General features: G+C 41.3%; 1 protein-coding gene across 1 annotated transcript; it reads left to right on the forward strand.

Moving 5' to 3' along the window:
• Positions 1-1,085: 1,085 nt before the first annotated feature.
• LOC109899491 (very-long-chain (3R)-3-hydroxyacyl-CoA dehydratase 1) lies at positions 1,086-21,717 on the forward strand. The gene is made up of 7 exons (XM_020494779.2): positions 1,086-1,273; positions 10,402-10,519; positions 10,920-10,938; positions 11,035-11,123; positions 11,387-11,508; positions 19,403-19,581; positions 19,973-21,717. The coding sequence occupies exons 1-7, from the start codon at positions 1,155-1,157 to the stop codon at positions 20,053-20,055; spliced, it is 729 nt and encodes a 242-aa protein (XP_020350368.1). The 5' UTR covers positions 1,086-1,154; the 3' UTR covers positions 20,056-21,717.
• Positions 21,718-23,380: the final 1,663 nt, after the last annotated feature.

A 23,380-nucleotide genomic window follows, 5' to 3' on the forward strand; every position in this document is an offset into this window, starting at 1 on the left:
AAAAAAAACATGTTTATTCATTATGAAATTATGAAAAATATTCATAACATTCGACCCATGAAGCCACTAGAGGGCGATTTTGGGCTTTGACTGCAGGGAATGAACCCAAATACATTTAAAAACTCCACAGTTAAAGCTTTAGGGTTTTGAATGCAACCCTGATAATACCAAGAGAGAATCTCAATTCCAAAACCTTACATCCTCTCTCCTCGCCTCCTCAAAACCCATTGGATGAATAAGCCAGAGGTCACGCCCCTCGAACCTTCAACCTTCTCCTCCAATGGGTTTTGAGAAGGAGGCGAGGATAAAGGAGAGAGTACGTGAGGAGAATGCAATTGAGAGGGTAGCCTAGTGGTTAGAAAGTTGGTCTAGCAACCGGAAGGTTGCAAGTTCAAATCCCCAAGCTGACAAGGTACAAATCTGTTGTTCTGCCCCTGAACAGGCAGTTAACCCACTGTTCCTAAGCTGTCATTGAAAATAAGAATTTGTTCTCAACTGACTTACCTAGTTAAATAAAGGTCAAATAAAAAAATCTACTTCTAGCCCCTGAAGGCATAGGGCAGTACCCTACTGTAAATCAGAAAGAGATCAGAGATTGGGAAGAGATCTGAAAGAAAATTCAACATAAAGTGGAGATCATTTGGATTAGTGATGTTGAAGGACAATTTTTTTTTTTTGAAGTTGAACGCCCCAATTGCCTATCTATTTATCCACACTTACAACAAGTTGGAGCTATTTAAATTGATTGGTATTTATAGATTTGAGAAGGACAAAATTAATGGCACAGAGGATTAGAATGACATCAAACTTATTGTTATCAAACAGTTCATCAGGCTACAAAACGACTTTATTTTTAATAATAAATGTATGTAATTACCATTTCAAACGAATGTAGTCAAGAACTAATGAACAGTTACAGTTACGTTAAATTGTTCTAATGAAGGCCTACTGGTAGTGTCGCTATGGGTCAAATGTTTGATTGAATGACTCATCTGACAGTGGGACTTTCCTTAGGGACTTGCCACCACACGCACTTGTGAAGCAATAGTCCCGCGAGAGGGGTGTCGTGGATACATGGATGCATGACCCTGCTGCTCCCAGTCCCAGTCGCGCTTGCGCAGCGTTTCTGACTTTCCCACTCTGTCCCCCGTACCATGGCGTCCACGGAGGAGGACGGCTCGGTTGAAGAGAAGGAAAACAACAACAAGAAGAGGACGAAAAGTGCCATCGCTGTCGCATGGCTTACATTTTACAACATCGCCATGACGGCCGGGTATGTCAATTATTCTGCCCTATCGCTGATTATAAAGTAGCCACTCCCTTAAAACTTCGTTATGCACCAGAGCGCTGTGAGCAAGCGCGTGTGGCTGTTTATAGGTCCGCGGTGTCTCTGACAGCGCAAGTGCCCATTCTGTTGCCGAATTTAGTGACAGACAGCGCCCATGAAGTTTGAACAGTGAGCAAAATAATTGTAAAGGACTTGATAGGGAGGGTGTCCAAGTAGACAATTCTCAAATAATCAATATGTGGGTCTTTTTTATGAAAATAACGGCGGTACAAGTGCGGCCCCCGGCGCGGGTTCAGCCTTTCCAAATACGGTCGATTACACTGTGTCAACGTCATGCCCAGCACTACCTCGACAGTTGCAGTGATAAGTATAGACAGCGCGCTGACACTGGAGCTTCGGTTTGGGCGAGTGAAATGCCCAATAAGCAGATTTTAATAACTGCAAGTTTATGCGCTACAGAGCGCGCGGGTGCGATGACGCAATTATTTCACTGTTCGTATAGTCCTTGTAATGAACACACAAAACGAACTTAATTTAATAGTTGTCAAGTTTTCGATGATTTATTCAGCTGTTGATAGTGTCTTAAGTTCATTTTCATTGGTCTGGGTCACTTGAACTGAGAATGGCACTTTTTGGAGATATGCGTAAAATGCGCATTTATGGAGCTGTTGGAGCCATGTTTTCCCCACTTACACTCATTGTACTGTAGCTCCCATTCATCCATCCTCTGCTACTCACATAATGGGTATTTTAGTATTACATGAAGGTGTGAAAACTAGGTTCATTTACCTAGTTCAAGAGACATGCGCATTGAGGTAGTTATAAGCCCCTGTATATGATCAGAGTAAACATATACCAATGTTGATTCAAACAGTCAAAGAGCTGTCAAAGAGCTGTTAAAGAGCTGTTAAAATTGTGACTATTGGAATCAATGTACATTTGTCCCTTCTCTCCAAATGATTGCACTAACCTACACCTATATTATACAATCATCTTTATATGATAGTAACTGTTAGTAACAGAACCCTTATGCAAGTCCTAAACCATATCAATGTAATTAGCATCAAATAAACCCTAATTAATTATTGTGCTGAGACAGAGATCATATATTTGCAATACAATAGTAATGTACTGAAGTGGTTGTATTCAGTAGGTCCTAAATTATGTTGATTTTTCAAACAGATTGTGTCTTCAAGCAGATAATGCACTTGTTGCACAGCTTGAGCACCTGACCCATCGACCTAGCACCTGTGCTCAAACACTGAACAGTAGCCACTAGGCTACAGCAGTAGCTACAAAAGTATCAGATCAATCTGGTTTAACAGACAGCACATCCCTTTTATAACAGGCGGTGGCAGTAGTGTATGTCTCACTAATCCCTGACAAAGTTTGATTTAACTTCAAGGTACACTCTGAAACGTCACATAAACGGTGGAGATTTACTTGACACCTCGTCGGATTTAGATGATGTCGTGTAATGTCCTAGGACTAAACCTACTATGAGCCCGTTTACTCATGAACACTCACTCTCCACCAATTACCAGTCACACACATTTACAGGTTCCTGCAGATACACTCCTCTCAGCTTGTGTTCTTACACAAGCTGTTTTTCAGTGATCTAAATGAGGGACGTCAAAATGTGACAAAAAAATAGTGATCTCAATTTGAGGCCCTTGCGGACTGCAATTTGAGCCATTTTATGCCCCAATTTTGCCATCCCAGACGAAATGTCCACGTCATGGGCAAATTCTTATGTCGTAAACGATTGTTGGACATCTTCACTCGTTCATTATGACGGTCTAGGTCTGCCGATTTAAGAACGACTACGTGCTTAGGCTGCGACAAAGTTCAGTCAGTGTCAGAATTTGTTTGTCTTTATCGTGTGACGTTAGTGTGACAGTGTTACAAGCCGATCTCGGTGACTGACCAATAGGAACACGGCCGGCATTGAGTATGCACACAATACGATTATTGTGAATCGTCAGATTAATATAATAGTATGATTTAAACATTCAGATGCTTTGAAAGAATAACGATTTCCCAAATAAACTTGTTTAGCCTACATGACACATCTGAAATCAGGCTACTGATGGGATTTTTTATAAATGCAAACAAAATAAACGTTCTACCACAGCGGCCATGTTATTTTGGGGAAGCTTATTTGCTTCCGAGTTCGGACATATAAAGTTTGTATGTGAAAACTATTTCTAAAATGCATATATTTTTCTGAACTCTTCTTGTGCAGAGAGTGAGGCTTGTGCTGCTGGTGCTGGCACATGCGCAAGCCAATTCTTTATTATATATTTTTTTGTTACCTTTTATTTAACTAGGCAAGTCAGTTAAGAACAAATTATTATTTACAATGACGACCTACCCCAGCCAAACCCTAACATGCTGACCAGACCGGAGACGTCGCGTGCGCGAGTGTCGCAAAATACATTTAGAAATCCATGTTATTCAATTATTGCACCCACACTGCTCACGCCAACGAGTGTCTGCGTTACCAAGGGCTAAAATAGAAGTCATTCCTATTTCTGACGCAGATCGCGCTGCAAGTCCTGCCTCTCCCATCTCCTCATTGGTTTATAGAAGCAGGTACCCATGTGCCATCTCCTCATTGGTTATACCCACGTGGGTGATTGAAAGGCGAACTTTGTTGCCAGTTGTCGTGGTACTACAATAAAAGTTTAGATGATACACCATATAAGTTCAAAGATGAAAAAGCCTGGAAGGAGGAGACATGACTAGAAATGATTCGGTTGGCCGTTTTATGTGTGGATTAATTGTCGGAGTAGAGGTCCTTGTGCATTTCAGGTAAAATAACAACTCAATGTTTATATCCCAGGACAAATTAGCTAGCAACAGCAAGCTAGCTAAATAGGCCAAAATAGCTAGCAAGTGCAAGCTAACTAGCTAAATTGCCATACATGTTTAATGCATTTCGACCTGTCCCCAAATTAATGTCATTGGTTCAGAGTTTGTTTTGATATTTTAACCTGTGTGTCGTGATCGCGTTTGGTTTAGGGGGACAAAATACATTTTTGCACGATAGCGCACGCGTGCAGCCGGTTTGGATTCCGTGTAACCTGGAATCGTAGAATGTCGCAGAATGTGACGACAGAAATTAAGCGAATTGTGCAATCTGGCCTGGTTGATATCAAGATTTTAATTTGGTAACCTTGCACAGTGTGACGGATAATCGTAAAAGACTGGATCCAACATGCAGTCTGCAAAGACCTTTAGTGGAATAATGGATATTGTTGAGGAAATGATGTAATTTGGCCTCCATCATTGCTAATACTGTGTGTTTGTGATCCTATAACATTTTTGTTGTTGTGAAGTTACCTATTTTAGAGGAAAAGAACAACTGTATGCCGAGACCCTTAGACACCTTCAGAAACATACCTTCACAGAGATCCATCGCACAGCTGACCTAGTAGACTAGTGAATGTAAAGGGAGCACTGTTTCCTCTGTAGAGCTCAACAAGGCACTGTATTTATCAAGCGTCTCAGAGTAGGAGTGTTGATTTAGGATTAGTTTTGCCCTTTAGATCCCAATAATAAAGATTACATGTACAGGCAGGACCTGATCCTAGATCAGAACTCCTACTCTGAGACAAATGATACATACAGCCCCTGGTCTTCTGTGTAAGTTCTGTACAAGAACTCTCACACCTCTGTTTACCCTGATCTTTACCCATGACTAAAGCTATGGATAATTAGCTTTAAATGGTCCTCAAAATGGACCCGCAATTACATTGAACAAAAATATGCAACATGCAACAATTTCAAAGATTTTACTGAATTACATACTGTATAAGAAAATCAGTCAATTGAAATACATTCATTGGGACCTAATCTATGAATTTCACATGAATGAAAATACAGATATGCATCTGTTGGTCACAGATACCTTCAAAAAAAGGTAGGGGTGTGGATCAGAAAACCAGTCAGTATCTAGTGTGACCACCATTTGTCTCATGCAGCGCTTCACATCTCCTTCGCATAGAGTTGATCAGGCTGTTGATTGTGGCCTGTGGAATGTTGTCCCACTCCTCTTCAATGGCTGTGCGAAGAGGCTGGATATTGGCAGGAACTGGAACACGCTGTCATACATGTCGATCCAAAGCATCCCAAACATGCTCAATGGGTGACATAACTGGCGAGTATGCATGCCATGGAAGAACTGGGACATTTTCAGTACAGATCCTTACAACATGGGGCCGTGCATTATCATGCTCAAACATTAGGTGATGGCAGCGGATTAATGGCAGTACAATGGGCCTCAGGATCTCATCGTCACGGTATCTCACAGCACTCAAATTGCCATCGATAAAATGCAATTGTGTTCGTTGTCCGTAGCTTATGCCTGCCCATACCATAACCCCACTGCCACAATTGACCACACAACGCCATACTGCCCAGTACAGTTGACACTGGGACTAATCCGTGAAGAGCACACTTTTCCAGCATGCCAGTGGCTATTTCAAAGGTGAGCATTTGTCCACTCAAGTCAGTTACGACGCCAAACTGCAGACAGGTCAGGACCCTGGTGAGCTTCCCTGAGACAGTTTCTGACAGTTTGTGCAGAAATTAATCGGTTGTGCAAACCCACAGTTTCATCTCAGACGATCCCGCAGGTGAAGAAGCCGGATGTGGAGGTCCTGGGCTGGCCTGGTTACATGTGGTCTGCGGTTGTGAGGCCAGTTGGACGTTCTGCCAAATTGTCTAAAACGACATTGCAGGCTGCTTATGGTAGAGAAATTAACATTACATTCTCTGGCAACAGCTCTGGTGGATATTCCTGCAGTCAGCATGCCAATTGCATGCTCCCTCAACTTAAGACATCTGTGGCATTGTGTTGTGTGACAAAAATGCACATTTTAGACAGGCCTTTTATTGTTCGCAGCACAAGGTGCACCTGTGTAGTGATCAGCTAATTTTACATGCCACACCTGTTAGGTGGATGGATTATCTTGGCAAAACAAACAATTTCACAAACAGGAATATAAACATATTTGTGCACAAAATTTGAGAGAAACAAGCTTTTTGTTTGTGTGGAACATTTTTGCAATCTTTCATTTCAGCTCATGAAACATGGGACCAACACTTTACATGTTGCGTTTATATTTTTGCTCAGTATACAGTGGGGCAAAAAAGTATTTAGTCAGCCACCAATTGTGCAAGTTCTCCTACTTAAAAAGATGAGAGAGGCCTGTAATTTTCATCATAGGTACACATTGTAGGATTTTTAATGAATTTATTTGCAAATTATGGTGGAAAATAAGTATTTGGTCAATAACAAAAGTTTATCTCAATACTTTGTTATATACCCTTTGTTGGCAATGACAGAGGTCAAACGTTTTCTGTAAGTCTTCACAAGGTTTTCACACACTGTTGCTGGTATTTTGGCCCATTCCTCCATGCAGATCTCCTCTAGAGCAGTGATGTTTTGGGGCTGTTGCTGGGCAACACGGACTCAGGGACTCAACTCCCTCCAAAGATTTTCTATGGGGTTGAGATCTGGAGACTGGCTAGGCCACTCCAGGACCTTGAAATGCTTCTTACGAAGCCACTCATTCGTTGCCCGGGCGGTATGTTTGGAATCATTGTCAGGCTGAAAGACCCAGCCAAGTTTCATCTTCAATGCCCTTGCTGATGGTAGGCTTTGTTACTTTGGTCCCAGCTCTCTGCAGGTCATTCACTAGGTCCCCCCGTGTGGTTCTGTGATTTTTGCTCACCGTTCTTGTGATCATTTTGACCCCACGGGGTGAGATCTTGCGTGGAGCCACAGATCGAGGGAGATTATCAGTGGTCTTGTATGTCTTCCATTTCCTAATAATTGCTCCCACAGTTGATTTCTTCAAACCAAGCTGCTTACCTATTGCAGATTCAGTCTTCCCAGCCTGGTGCAGGTCTACAATTTTGTCCTTTGACAGCTCTTTGGTCTTGGCCATAGTGGAGTTTGGAGTGTGACTGTTTGAGGTTGTGGACAGGTGTCTTTTATACTGATAACAAGTTCAAACAGGTGCCATTAATACAGGTAACGAGTGGAGGACAGAGGAGCCTCTTAAAGAAGAAGTTACAGGTCTGTGAGAGCCAGAAATCTTGCTTGTTTGGAGGTGACCAAATGCTTATTTTCCACCATAATTTGCAAATAAAGTCATAAAAAATCCTACAATGTGATTTTCTGGATTTTTTTTCTCATTGTGTCTGTCATAGTTGAAGTGTACCTATGATGAAAATTACAGGCCTCTCTCATCTTTTTAAGTGGGAGAACTTGCACAATTGGTGGCTGACTAAATACTTTTTTGCCCCACTGTAAATACTAAAATATGTATTTTGATTCAAATATAATTATACAGAAAGGTCATAAGGTTGGTCTTATTGGTCTTATTACTGTGACAGCAAAAACGTACATATTTGTGTTGTATCCTGATTGTAATAGACCAATAAAGATCGCATTGTATTTAGTATAGTGCTCTACATATTAAACATACTTTATTGTAGATATAAATGGTGTCTGCACCAGATGATACAGTGTACAGTGATTTCCTTGAAAAATGTTCATTCATTATTCACATATACAGTACCAGCCAAAAGTTTGGACACACCATCTCATTCCAGGCTTTTTCTTTATTTGTACTCATTTCTACATTGTAGAATAATAGTGAAGACATCAAAACTATGAAATAACACATATGGAATCATGTAGTAACCAAAAAAAGTGTTTTTCCAAGCATTCTGTGTTTACATTCTGTCTGGCTTATAGCTGTGCTGTAATGACTGCTGTACAGTATAAATAGATTATTGTGAAGTACCAGGCTAGAGATAAAGTCTTGTTCACATTGGCAATTTGAAGTGACAAAAAACAAATATATATATAATATCCAATTAAAATCTGTTATTTTTCCTGCAGTCTGAATAGCCAAAAAACACATGCAATCAGATATTTCAAGCCACATTTCAAACCACCTTTGTGATTCCTGACCATGCGACTCGTCTAAACGGTCAAATCTGATTGATTTGCCCTCAAGTGGTTTGAAATGTTTGACAAGAACATGTGGTAGCTAACTAGCTAAATGTGCTCGAACGCGAAACAGCTACTTAGCTAGCTAAGTGACTGCTGTGGCTAGCCAAAAAGGACTCGTTTTTTAAAGCCTCAAAGGATATGATCCAACTTTCAAGTGTTCATACACTATGATTTTTGAACATTCAAAGCAACTGGGACACGTCCATGGCAGGCATTGTTGTCACCTTAGCTTGCTACATAACTTCTGAGGGATAAAAAGTATGAGCACCACCACCAATCAGCCTACACCACTGTGCACACACCTATTGTTACTATGACAGCTAGCATAGCCAGGATGACTGTTGTCTGAACACACACAAATCTGATTTGATCACTTGTAACTTGATGTTTGGACAGTCAGAATTTGAAAAACAATACTGATTTGAGTGTTAAGGCCTGCAGTGTGTACAAGGCCTTAGATGTCGTGTAGAAGGGAGTTGGCCCTCGCTGTTTCCCCAACTGACGCTGTGTTTGCGTCCCAAATCGCACCTTATTCACTACATAGTGCACTACTTCTGACTAGAGCCCTGGTCAGAAGTAGTGGTCTATGTGAGGAATACGGTGCCATTTGGGACGAATCATTGGTGATGAGGCATACACGTTTAGCTGGTGTCAATGCTACTTCCTGACAATAGTACTGGAAAACTACATAGCTCAACAATCACACACAAGTAGGTTAGGTCATAAAATTTGAGACCGAAAAAGCTAAAAACCCTAACCTTAACTATGGAAACAAAGTGATTGAACCAATAACTTTTGAGCTCTAACTATAAAGTGGTACACTACATCAGTGAACATCTCATTCCAAAGTCATGGGCATTAATATGCTGTAACAGCCTCCACTCTTCTGGGAAGGCTTTCCACTAGATGTTGGAACATTGCTGCCGGGACTTGTTTCCATTCTGCCACAAGAGCATTAGTGAGGTCGAGCACGGATGTTGGGCGAAACTGTTGACGCAAAGTTGGAAGCACAGAATTGTCTAGAATGTCATTGTATGCTGTAGCATTAAGATTTCCCTTCACTGGATCTACCATGAAAACAGCCCCAGACCATTATTCCTCCTCCACCAAACTTTACAGTTGGCACTATGCATTAGGGCAGGTAGCGTTCTCCTGGCATCCGCCAAACCCAGATTCATCTGTCTGACTGCCAGATGGTAAAATGTGATTCATCACTCCAGAGAGTGCATTTCCACAGCTTCAGAATCCAATGGTGGCGAACTTTAACACCACTCCAACCGACGCTTGGCATTGCACATGGTGATCTTAGGCTTGTGTGAGGCTGCTCGGCCATAGAAACCCATTTTATGAAGCTCCCGACGAACAGTTCTTGTGCTGACGTTTCTTCCAGAGGCAGTTTGGACCGCGGTAGTGAGTGTTGCAACTGAGGACAGAACATTTTTTTAGGCACTTCAGCTCTCACTGGTCCCGTTCTGTGAGCTTGTGTGGCCTACTACTTCACGGCTGAGCCGTTGTTTCTCCTAGACGTTTCCACTTCACAATAACAGCACTTACAGTTGACCGGGGCAGCTTTAGCAGGGAAGAAATGTGACAAACTGACTTGTTGAAAAGGTGACATCCTATGATGGTGCCACATTGAATGTCACTGAGCTCTTTAGTAAGGACATTCTACTACCAATGTTTGTCTATGGAGATTGCATGGCTGTGTGCTCAATTTTATATACATACTTTTGTATATACGTAAAAGTATAACTTTAGTCCGTCCCCTCGCCCATACCCGGGCTCAGACCAGGGACCCTCTGCACACAGACAACAGTCACCCACGAAGCATCGTTACCCATCGCTACACAAAAGCCGTGGCCCTTGCAGAGCAAGGGGAACCACTACTTCAAGGTCTCAAAGAGAGTGACGTCACCGATTGAAATGCTATTAGCGTGCACCACCGCTAACTAGCTAGCCATTTCATATCCGTTAGATATATAGTGTATCTATTAAGTAATCTTTGTCCTTCTCATGTACACTTACTACTTTAATGCTAAATACAGTTTTTCAGATGTTGTAAATATTGTCTCTTTTCCAGGTGGCTGGTTTTGGCTATGGCAATGATGCGCTTCTACATCCAGAAAGGCACACACAAGGGTCTGTACAAAAGTATAGCAAGGACACTCAAGTTTTTCCAGACCATTGCGCTAGTTGAGGTGAGTTTCTGAAATTTCATCATAGTTCACTAGTAGCCACACTCACTCAAACACACACTCGTCTCAAAGTATTCCATGAAAACAGATGATAAAGCAGTTAAACGTTGAAATCATTGGCAAGATCCTTCTAATGTGAGCTTGAAATACTCTGAAGCTGAGCTTTGATACTGAGATCTATGGTTAATGCTAAGAAGTGAGAAGAAAGAATTCACCTAATTAGTTTTTTAAAAGTATTTTGTTTGGTTATGTGATAAAGAGACATGGAGTTCTAAAAGTGCAGTGGGCCAGATTTGAATCCTTGCTGGCAGTGGTATATCATACATGTACTTCAGAGGCAGTGGCTTAGACCGCTAGACCACCCAAGGCCACGAGTCACTGATTCTTATTTGTTGTCTTTCAGGTGGTGCATTGTGCAATCGGTATGTATGGTCTTGAATAACAACCATACAATGTGAATATAACCAGATCTCCTACTTCTGACGTTAATGTTGATTTCCATGGTTCTCGTCGTATAGGAATCGTGAGGACCTCTGTAATTGTGACTGGGGTTCAAGTATGTTCACGAATCTTCATGGTGTGGTTCATCACCAACAGCATCAAACAGGTGACTATCTCATTTATCACCAAAGAGGTGTCTTACCATCTACAGTAAGGGGCCTTGGAGTTGGGGTGAGGTGAAGTTTCCCAGAGACACTGATTTTGGATCAGTTTAGCATTTTCCCCAATAATGGTTAAGTTTAGGATTGGGGGACGGGAAGCTGATCCTAGATCTGCACCTAGGGGACCCCCCCTCCGGCGGTCAACATGGACCTCCTTAAGTGTTAACTATCTTCTCCCTCCTTGTTTTGTCCCATTCTTTGTTGGAAGATCCAGAACGAAGAAAGTGTAATCCTCTTCTTGGCCGTTTGGACGTTTACAGAGATTACCAGATATTCCTTCTATACATTCAATCTGCTCAACCACCTGCCATACTTCATCAAATGGGCCAGGTGGAGATGGGGATGGGAGGGCTGTGTTTTGGGTAGCTCTGGTCCAGGGCGTTTACGTGCAAATTGCTGATGACGAGCGTTCTCAGCATCAGCAAGTCGCATGCAAACGCCCTGGACCAGCACTAGGGTTTCCGGTGCTGTCGCAGTTGGTCTGGTTTGATTGGTGTTTGCCGTGGCATGCTTCCCACTACAGACAGACTGGTTTCACATCAGTATTGTGATGTCACAGGGAAAACAGTAGTAGCCTGGGGAAGGTATCTCCTGGCTCATAACCATACAGCATGTGATCAGCATGAGTGTGTTGTTTATTGATTAGCACCTTGTTAGCCATTCTCTATGGACGTTGGTTGACCTAATCGCTAACGCTTAGTACTCTGGAATTATCACTTTGATTTATGCGCTAGGAGACGGTTATGGGTAATCGATGGATTACATGGGAGGTGATCAGGCATTGATAAGCATAGGGATCAGAGATTGGAGAAAAAGTGGTGACACTATCAGTGCAGGGATTCGGATTTATTTCGGGGCCATATGTATCAACTGTCAATCTATGCTAATTAAGGATCAGTTTTCACAATGCGTAAGATTTTTTTCTTTAAGCAATGGCTTTTTCCTGGCCAGTCTTCCGTAAAGCCCAGCTCTATGGAGTGTATGGCTTAAAGTACTCCTATGGACAGATACTCCAATCTCCGCTGTGGAGCTTTGCAGCTCCTTCAAGGTTCTTTGGTCTCTTTGTTGCCTCTCTGATTAATGCCCTCCTTGCCTGGTCCATGAGTTTTGGTGGGCGGCCCTCTCTTGGCAGGTTTTTGTGGTGACATATTCTTTCCATTTTATTATAATGGATTTAATGGTGCTCCGTGGGATGTTCAAAGTTTTTAATATTTTTTTATAACCCAACCCTGATCTGTAATTCTTCATAACTTTGTCCCTGACCTGTTTGGAGAGCTCCTTGGTCTTCATGGTGCCACTTGCTTGGTGGTACCCCTTGCTTAGTGGTGTTGCAGACTATGGGGCCTTTCAGAACAGGTGTGTGTATATATACTGAGATCATGTGACAGATCATCTGACACTTAGATTGCACACAGGTGGACTTTATTTATTTATTTGATTTCTTAGATTTTTTTTTAAACAAGGTATTCTTTTCATTTCACTTCACCAATTTGCACTATTTCATGTATGTCCATTACATGAAATCCACCTAAAAATCAATTTAAATTACAGGTTGTAATGTAACAAAATAGCAAAAACGCCAAGGGGGATAAATACTTTTGCAAGGCACATGGACAGCGGAGAGCTGATCCTATATCAGCACTCCTACTCTGAGACGCTTGATACTTTGGGGTCCTGGTCAAGAGAAGAGTGACATTATCCTCAATTTCATGAAGGGGCAGGGTGTAATGTATTTAAGTGATAATGCCCAAGAAGCTGGGGTATGGAGGATATATTGGCACGGGTGTTGTTAGGCCCAAGATGAAGTCGAGTGCCGGCAAACTGTGCCAATATATCCTCCAAACAACGGCTTTGTGGGCATGATCACTTTTATACAATGGGTTATCAACATATTCTAATAATGACTGCCATATTTTCATTCAACTTTATTCGGATTAATTTATTTATACTATTTAATCCTTCCACGAGATAAAGTCCCAACTCAAATCTAGAGTTGCTACCCAAGCTGGCCGGCGGCTAGGTTGCCAGTCGTGCAGTCTTTTATTTCTATTTCTATGGATGCAACCCAGTCGTTCTTTCTAAATGTCCCATTGTCATGTTGGCTGACATCATTTTTATATCCCTTGCTTGTTAGCGAGCCAAATTCGGCTAACAAAGTCGCATCAACAGTGCAGCCAGAATAACAGCAAAGTAGCTGCATTTGTTTGTTTAACCTGTTTTCCCTTGACATTTTATTTGGTTACATCCATGACAAAGGGCAATGATGTGCGATTTTGAATGGCATAGAATACTTGCTCTCGTCACTGTTCAGAGGAGTTAGGCAACTACTCCGCTAACACAATCACTTCAAACTGAAGCTGGAACGATGGCAAACTAGCTGCGTTTCATTTCATGTGACCTGTTTGTCTATTGACATTTCTTTATATATATCCATAAAAATTATGATTCATGATTTCGACTGGCTGAGAAAATATATCTCGTCCTGACCTGTTAATCCTCAATGGGACAGTGAAGATCGAATTTCAATATTGAAATGATGTTGCAAATGTCGGAGAGACAGACAGCCAGTGTTGCCAACTCCTCAGTAAGGAAAGTAGCTATTGATTGTCCTAAAAGTTGATAAATGACGTCATTACCTAATTTTCATAATTGGACACGTGCATGTAATTGTGATGGACGCTGTAGGAGAGAGGAATAATGTCGTGGGAGAAACAAAAAGTGAGTAAAAAACACCCTAAATATGTTAAGATCCACAAAGGAACTTTCTTCTGTTGATTCTTGTTTTTTTAATGTCACAATTCCAACTCTCCTCCTTTATCTGGGCTTGGGACTGGCAAAAGTGACCCAAAAGAGACACTCTGGCAGAGTTACTTCGTTTTTTTTGTATTTTTTAGTATTTTTTTTAGTTTAGTTCTTAATTTGGTTTGGTTTTTAACCTTATGGTCCACTTAAGTCACAGTAAAACATGAACATTTTTAACCATAACATTTTTTACATTTTTTGGTATACAATCTTAATGGACCAAAAAGAGACCATAGAAAAGCTATCAATGACAATGTGAGAAAATTATGGTAACTAGTCTGGCCCTAATTCAGGTTCAAAAAAAAAGTAATGTAAGCCAGGGCGTTAACAGCCAGCGGCGGCATCCCGCGATTCATTTGCAGTCTGGACGCGGAGGGTAGAACATCTCCTGCTCTGACTGCAGCTGGGAGGGACTGCTGCGTGAGGACTGGACCGCCTGTGAGTGCTTTGGGACAGGGGTGGGGCCCACGGCAGCACCCGCTGCTCGTTGAGAAGAGTAAGAACGATACGTGCTTTCAGGTCAAAGTCTCCAATAACACCAGAAAAAGTCGCTAGATTTGTCGCTAGTCGCTGAATACTAGCTAAATATAGCGGCAAAGTCGCTAAGTTGGCAACACTGCAGACAGCAAGGTTTATTCAAATCTCTGTTGTGGAAAACCAAATGTGAGCCGAAAGGAAGGGGAGATAATGTCTAGATGCTTTTTTACAGTGGGAGATCAAGTTTCTAAATTGCCTTTCTGGGCTGATGAGACAGTGGATTGCTCAATGAGATGGAACAGTAAATACACATTTCAACATCATAGCTTTAGCCGGTGGTAATTTGTGGAATAGACACCGTCTGGAATACGGTTTTAACCAATCAGCATCAAGGATTAGGCCCAACCAATGTATAACTCCTCATATTCAACTCCTCCAACTGTAAGTCAAAGTGTTATTGTCTTTCCAGGTGTGAATGACATAAGGATGTTGTAATCTTTTGTCTCATACTTTCAACATTAATTCACGCCTCTTTGATGTCGGCTCACAGCTTATGTGGCCAGTAGCACCACTAGTTTTGAGTCTCACATACATACACTTCACCAGACCTGGGTTCAAATGTGATTTAAGCTTCATGTAAGCTTCATCAACTTGTGTAAAAACCCTGAAGAAGGCCAAAAGCCGAAACGCTTTGGTTCTACTTTTAACACTAAAAAAGCTTTTTTATTTAATTCCATTGTCCTCCGAGAGTTGCTGAATCTTCTCTATACTTCAGTTTGCCCCTCAATTCATTCACCTTGGTTGGAAAGCGATAGTGATCCCTTACCACTTGATTAAGCTTGCTCGACTATAATGGACCAATGGAATTGTCCCAAAACTGAAAAGCCCGCACATCTGACTCTTGAAGCAGTCTAGCGAAAATGCTCCCATAATTTGAACGATTTCAAATATACTGAACAAAAACCGCTCGCCCACACGACGCCATACACATGGTCTGCGGTTGTGAAGCTGGTTAGACGTACTGCCAAATTCTCTAAAACAATGTTTTATAGCAACCGCTCTGGTGATCATTCCTGGAGTCAGCATGACAATTGCACTCTCCCTCAAAACATGAGACATCTGTGGCATTGTGTTATGTGTCAAAACTGCACATTTTAGAGTAGCCTTTTATTGTCCCCAGCACAAGGTGCACCTGTGTAATGACCATGCTGTTTATTCGGCTTTTTGATATGCCACACCTGTCAGGTGGATGGATTATCTTGGCAAAGGAGAAATGCTCACTTACAGGGATGTAAATGAATTTCTGCACAGGAGTTGAGAGAAATAATATTTTTGTGCGGTTGGAAAATTTCTGAGATCTTTTATTTCAGCTCATGAAACATGGGACCAACACTTTACATGTTGCGTTTATATTTTTGTTACGTGTAGTATTTGAACCCGGATCTGCGCTTTACAGTCTGACATACAGAAACAACTACACACAAAAAATGTTCTTTGCTCTTTTAGTGATAATTCAAATGTAGCGGAGGCATTTCACAGCTCTTTTTGTGCTACCATGAGTGAGAGTTTCATACCAGTTGATCTAATGTAATGTGTTGTGTTATGTAATTAAATATTATTTATCACTATGGCTAGTGACAGAGTTTTGTGAACGACTCATGTATGGCCTTGTGACAATTAAGAATGTTTGACTAAATCAGTCAGTGGTTGTCAATTATTTTCTCATGGACCCCCCCCACCGGCTGTTCCAAAGGTAGCTTTCTTGATTCAACTTGTCAGTTAACAAAATAATAACACATGGAATTTTAAGATTGAAAGGTCATTTTGTATGAACATTCTCCTATAAAGAGCCATTAAAAAAAGGATTCTACTGTATATAGCCCCAAAAAGGGTTGTTACCATAGTGGAACCCTTTTTTTTTGTTGCTATATAGAAGCTTGTTTCATGTTTCTTTATAGAACCTTAGGGTTATTTATAGCACCTTACAGGTTCCATTTAAAACCTTATGAGTATTTATTGAATCCCCCCCCCCCCCAAAAAAAATATATATGTATTTTTATATGTATATATAGCACTAAAGACGATTCCGCAATGGAAGCCAAAAAAAAACAATCTGGTACTATTTTAATGTGTGTACTTTAACACATGGTACCAGCTGATGGTGACAGGGGGTCAGGTGTCTATGTTAGACCCCAGTCCAACAGCTAAGCAGTGCTGTAGTAAAAATGCCAATTTCTCATGTCTGTCATTATACACGACACTCATAAAAACCTCTATTTACTGCCGCTGTCAGCAGACTGGTGACATAACGTGGGCCTATCAGGAGCAGTAGTGATGTGTAACTGTCAGCCTCGCATATCTGAGGGCCCTCATATGAAATGTGAGCACTGGTGAAGAATGCCGACTACACACGTGGGGAGCAATCCGACCGACCCATAGTTCTGGGATCCTATTGCTAAGAGCACGCTTCTTTCCGTTCAAAATATGAATGTCTAAAAATCCGATTCGAGACAGACACCGTTTATTGGCTGTGTAGTGGCTATGAATTGGGGTGACACTGAGACACCTGCTTTTTGAGTGACTTCAGCAAGTCAGGTCTTGTTCCTGTGACCGCAGTATGGTTCAGTCGATATTTTTCATTTACATGTGCGACAGGTCTCTTGGGTTTGCAGGTTTGCTTCCCTTGTCTTGATCAGTTAGTATAGCCCCCGTTCTCCCCCTCTCTTGTCCTCCTCCCCTTCCCCATTCCCCTCCGAGTGTTCTAAGGGGTTCATTTACACAGGGAGGGGAGCAGCCAGGCCCATACAGGGGGGGGGGGGCTCATATTCAGCTGCTCCTGTTTTTAAGACCATCTGTTTTGGGCATGGAATGCTCGCCCAACATTTCTCTCACATCCTCCGAAGACACTCCCTTGAGTAAATTCAGGGTTCTTACGCACAGCCGTCTCCACATATATAGATCCCTCTCCATTGATAACCGACTGGTTTGTTTGCCTTTTGGAATTGAATAGAGTGGTGTTATAAAAATAAATATTTCTGGATTGATTATTATTAACCAATGCAGCCGTTTTTATCTCAATATCAAATCATTTCTGGGTAACAATTAAGTACCTTACTGTGATTTGTTTTCAATTAAAATGGTCAAGAATAGCTTCTTGGCAAAGAGTAATTTCACAAGCAACAATTTTGTTAGGACTGTCTGGGAGTGGCCTAGTGAGGAGGGGAAAACAGAACACTAGCTGTTATTGGCAGAGAGGGTTGGAACTCTCTTTCTTATTGGCCTAACTAATTTGCCGCTTGGTGACAATTCCATCCCTCCAAAACAAACAGAAATTTTAGGCAGTCTTTTCAAACAGCTCTTAGACCAAAATGTATTCACAATTTCACAGTATTATTCCAACCTCATGGTGTGGAAATCACTTTTTCAACTGCACTGGGACTTTAAACATCTCCATTGAAAGTGCTTTTAAGTCCGGGACAAGGCTTAATCTGTGTCCGGGAAACAGCGCCACAGTGTTTTTTAAAATAAGTGTTCATGATGTGCAGAAATACAATAATGTTAAAACACTTTGAAAATCATTAATGGAGCTGATCCTTTGGGGACATTCCAAATTACACACTATTCCTAGAGCCGTATATGGGCCCTGAGTAATGCACTATATAGGGAATAGGGAGCCATTTGGGACACCTCCATAGTTGACATTGCATAAAGATACACTGTAACAAATTGCTGAAAATTTAAAGAAAAACTTTAACAATTAGCTACTATAATTCTATAGTACAGTACTGTAATGAGCAATACATTATGGGGGCTAAATAGCATTATGTTACACTATTGTCAAATTACAACACAATTTTACAGTAAAGTCCTGTATTACATGCTTTTCTGTATATTTACAGCAGCAAACTGTGAATTGTGGGAAAATGTTGTGGGTGGTGAAAATAATCTCCGGCTCATTAACATATTAAACAAGAATATACCACAGTCATAGTAAGTAAAAAAATGTATGTTACCATTACTGACAATTTTGTAGTTAAATGGGCTACTTGCAAGTATATATATTTGTATTAGAAAATACAAAATCCATGTATTCTAATGAAACTTTAACAAAATAGGCTGCATGAATTGTAGTTCAGGCCAGTGAAATAGAAATGACAAAATGGGTATATAAAGTATTGAAATACCTATATAAAATACATGTAACAGAAATACTGCCCGTCATTGGCACAAGATACCTGCACTGTAAATTTGCAACAGTTGACTAACCACTGTGCTTCCATTAATGTACTGTAAATTCTAGAAATACAGCATGTTGCTGTAGTCAGGTAATATGCTTTAAATGTGGTTACAGTAAATGTCAGGTAAGTCTATAGTAATTTACTGGCTTCTGTGATACCAGTAATAGCACTGTAAATTTACAGTAACCTACTGGCTACTTTGCTGCCAGTCATTTATTGTAAACATTACAATAAATGTTTTATAGTGTAAGGTGATGAATAGCCTACAGCGAGTGAGACAGCACCATGTCTAATGTTGTTCTGGTGTCGGTGTGTTAAGACAAGTGGTTCCCAACCAGGGATACTAGAACCCCTGGGGAGAAGACTTGTGAAACTCATGAGAGCATAGGCTTACTGGTCAAATGTACACGAGAGTGTACTTCAGGGGTACACCGAGCAGAGCAAAATTCAATTGGTGGTACAGTGACCCGAAAAAGGTTGGGAACCACTGTGTTTAGATAATAAAAACATGTCAGCTGTCACTTTGGTAATCATCCAATTAGTGGCCTAATTCTTCATTTTGCAGTGCAGTAATCCAACAGTGTGAATTTGTGTTTTTTAGTTGTTCTTTGCTGCACGGCCCCTGAGCTGAATAGTGTGTATGTGTGTACATACCTGTGTGTGCATGCCTCTATGTGCGTTAATAATGACTCTCCTCTCCCTGTCAGATACAACATGTTTATCATCATGTACCCTCTCGGAGTGGCCGGAGAACTCCTGACCATTTACACTGCTTTGCCATATGTTCGCAAAACCGGGATGTTGTCCATGAGGCTCCCCAACAAGTATAACGTCTCCTTTGACTACTACTACTTCCTCGTTATCGTCATGCTCTCCTATATCCCATGTAAGCAGCCTACGTACAACATGTTTGTGTGTTCAGCCGATAGGTGGACGTCAGTTACTCATGGGTCTTCGCTGTCTCTTGTTTTGACCAGCAAGAATTGTTCAGTAGTTTGTGACCGCTGTTGTTCATTTGGAATTGTTTCGGGATGTTTTGAATAATTAGTAGGGCCTAGTGTTTGATCTAACAAAAATGAGGTTCAAGTGCATTTCTGTCTTTTATGGCTAGTTGTATACTAGATCTAGACCCAATACTCACCTCTATCCCAGCCCTGAGAACTTCCCTGAAGGCTCTTTGTTAAAATATTGATCTGGACTGGATAAGTGTTTAGGTTGGTGGGTAAATAGCTCTCGCTCTCTTCTCTCCTCTCCTCTCGTCTCTCTCTCTCTCCTAGTGTTCCCACAGCTCTACTTCCACATGCTCCGTCAGAGGAGAAAGGTGCTTCTTGGGGAGATCATAGTAGAGAAGGATGAGTAGAACCGCCTCACAGTCCAGCAGCTGGCGTTCGTTTTGGGACAGCGAGTCAGCACAGCTCCCCTGCCGCCACATCCATTCACCTTTGGTACCGCGCTCCACCGCACTCCACATTCAACAAAATGGACGAATACTAACATCGCCGGAATAGCCATGTTATAATCACAGAAAAGGAATGATACATCACAGTCACCACAATAACCAAACTGGACTAAATACAGTGCTGCAAGAGAAATCATAACCCAACAGGAATAACAGTCATCAGAATCGTCACTGAATCAGTCATCACCAAACTCATCAATCAACGAGAGGAATCATTACAGAACTGGAATAGTCATCATTGTGGAACGAATGAATAAATATAATCTCTAGCCCGGAATCATTATCATCGCAAAACTGGAACGTACTGCTGCCACTGTGTCTTCACTGTCCAGGTTTAGATATCTAGATCCCCAGAAAGAGAACGCACTGAATCCATCAGCCAGTGTGGCCACAGCATACTGCACTGAAACCCTGCAACCTGATAGCATAATACTGCACTGATTACCTTCTACACCTGCTAAAAAAACAAAATACTGGAAGGCGCCTGCTGTGCATTGAGTCAACCACACAGCAGACACATACTGCACCCACCTTCAGTGCAAGATAGTAGAAGTTCAAGGGAACCAGGAAATGGTGATATGGAAGGATGGAGGAGGAGAGATGATAGTTGAGTCCCCTGAGCAGTTTTTCTTTTTTTCAATCGGCTATTTATTTTTGTAGAAATTTATAAGCGTTTTCCACCACAGTGATTTTATACGTAAATAGCGTGTGGCAACAATGACTAGACAGAAGCTTAAAAAAAATAGAAACAATTATGCATAGACGTATTATACCTCGACAATAAACAGACATTTGCGCAATATGCTGCTTCCTTGGTTTATGTGTGTTTTATTTATTTGTAAACAATGTGAAACAGCAACATTAGTAGGCTATTTTATGCACAGATCGGATCATTTGAAGAATGACTTAATTTATTCACATATCACCTGGTTGGCAATATTATATGGTTTGTAAGGCAGTAATACACTTGTATTGAATGTTATTAGTACGTTCGGTGTAGCTGAGACTGCTCAAACTTGTTAACTTGTTTTCCTAATGTTCTCTCCATGTTGCTTTAATGTTTACCAAGAGCTCAGTCAAATGTATTTACAAGTGTGCATCTTAAACAAAGGTTACAACTTTACAGAAAAGCTCTTTGTTTTTTTAAAAGTTCAAGCCAACTTAGAAGACAGAAGATAAGAGAGAAATGATTTCTGAGCTCTCACAGTCTTCAGTTAGTCACTGTTTTGTTCTTTATGCTTAAAAATCTATGTTCAGGATCCCATTGTCCTGGTTGGTATTGTACTGGTAGTTAGTGTTAGATTCCCTCTACTAAAAGGTGCTACTGTGTCAGATCGTTTCAAACTTCTGTGCAGCTGAAGGAGAAACTGGAATAGGGATGGAGATAGGAACGGAAAAACAGAATGTGAAATGTTTTGGGGAGAAGATGTACGACTTGGAAGTGTTTCTCTAATTATATGCACTGTGATATTGAGCCCCGTGCTACAGTGTACTGAATGAATTGACATAATGCTATGAATCAGAGTTAGACAAGAAAGAAACAATAAAACACAATGTCAAAAATCACTGGACAATTATTCTTTTTTCCAGCCACAAATGTACAGTACATGTGAAGATGCAGTACAGTATCTTATAAGTACTGTAAGTACAAAAACGTGGATCCAAGGATGGAATCAACTTCCTAGCACCATAAAGGCAAATGAGACCTCTGGCAAGATATCCAGCACGAGAGACGTGCTGTGTTTTCGCCTGACTATATTACACTGCCAGAACTCGCAGCATCTGGATAGGTGTTCAACCGCCACATCATATGATATAGCTTTACAGATTCCGCGACATGTAGAAATTTAAAGGTAATGTCCCAATTGAGCCGACGTATGCAGTGTTTAACCGTGAATGCGGTCTCCGCTAAATGCAGTTGCCTTTAAATTTCAATCATGCTGAAAAGCTGAATATCCGCGATGCGGTTTGAATAGAGCCCTAAGTATACTGAACAAAAATATAAACGCAACATGTAAAGTGTTGGTCCCATGTTTCATGAGCTGAAATAAAAGATCCCAGACATTTTTCATACACACAAAAAGCTTATTTCTCTCAAATTGTGTACACAAATATGTTTACATCCCTGTTAGTGAGCATTTCTCCAAGATAATCCATCCACCTGGCAGATGTGGCATATCAAAAAGCTGATTGAACAGCATTATCATTACACAGGTGCACCTTGTGCTGGGAACAATAAAAGACCACTCTAAAATGTGCAGTTTAGTCACACAAGACAATGCCACAGATGTCTCAAGTTTTGAGAGAGCGCGTAATTGGCATACAGGAATGTCCACCAGAGCTGCTGCCAGATAATATAATGTTAATTTCTCCACTATAGACTGCCTCCAATGTCATTTTAGAGAATTTGGCAGTACGTCCAATCGGCCTCACAACCACAGACCATCCCAGGACCTCCACGTGTGGCTTCTTCACCTGCGGGAACGTCGGGGACGGGACGACGGGAGGGGTTGCAGAGGTATATTTACAGTGCCTTGCGAAAGTATTCGGCCCCCTTGAACTTTGCGACCTTTTGCCACATTTCAGGCTTCAAACATAAAGATATAAAACTGTATTTTTTTGTGAAGAATCAACAACAAGTGGGACACAATCATGAAGTGGAACGACATTTATTGGATATTTCAAACTTTTTTAACAAATCAAAAACTGAAAAATTGGGCGTGCAAAATTATTCAGCCCCTTTACTTTCAGTGCAGCAAACTCTCTCCAGAAGTTCAGTGAGGATCTCTGAATGATCCAATGTTGACCTAAATGACAAATGATGATAAATACAATCCACCTGTGTATAATCAAGTCTCCGTATAAATGCACCTGCACTGTGATAGTCTCAGAGGTCCGTTAAAAGCGCAGAGAGCATCATGAAGAACAAGGAACACACCAGGCAGGTCCGAGATACTTTTGTGAAGAAGTTTAAAGCCGGATTTGGATACAAAAGATTTCCCAAGTTATTGTTATTTAACTAGGCAAGTCAGTTAAGAACATTTCTTATTTACAATGACGGCCTACCCCGGACGCCACTTGGCCAATTGTGTGCCGCCCTATTACGGCTGGTTGTGATACAGCCTGGAATCGAACCAGGGTCTGTAGTGACGCCTCTAGCACTGAGATGCAGTGCCTTAAACCGCAGCGCCACTCGGGAGCCCAGGTGCATTCACTTCCCAAGCTT

Source organism: Oncorhynchus kisutch, linkage group LG11 (assembly GCF_002021735.2).
Source record: "Oncorhynchus kisutch isolate 150728-3 linkage group LG11, Okis_V2, whole genome shotgun sequence".
Classification (NCBI taxonomy): domain Eukaryota; kingdom Metazoa; phylum Chordata; class Actinopteri; order Salmoniformes; family Salmonidae; genus Oncorhynchus; species Oncorhynchus kisutch.

Excerpts from the sequence above, each read along its gene's own strand:
- LOC109899491 (XM_020494779.2), top strand. The coding sequence starts at position 1,155 with ATGGCGTCCACGGAGGAGGACGGCTCGGTTGAAGAGAAGGAAAACAAC. Across the intron at positions 11,124-11,386 it reads TCACCAACAGCATCAAACAG|ATCCAGAACGAAGAAAGTGT; the intron begins GTGACTATCTCA and ends CTTTGTTGGAAG. Across the intron at positions 11,509-19,402 it reads TACTTCATCAAATGGGCCAG|ATACAACATGTTTATCATCA; the intron begins GTGGAGATGGGG and ends TCTCCCTGTCAG.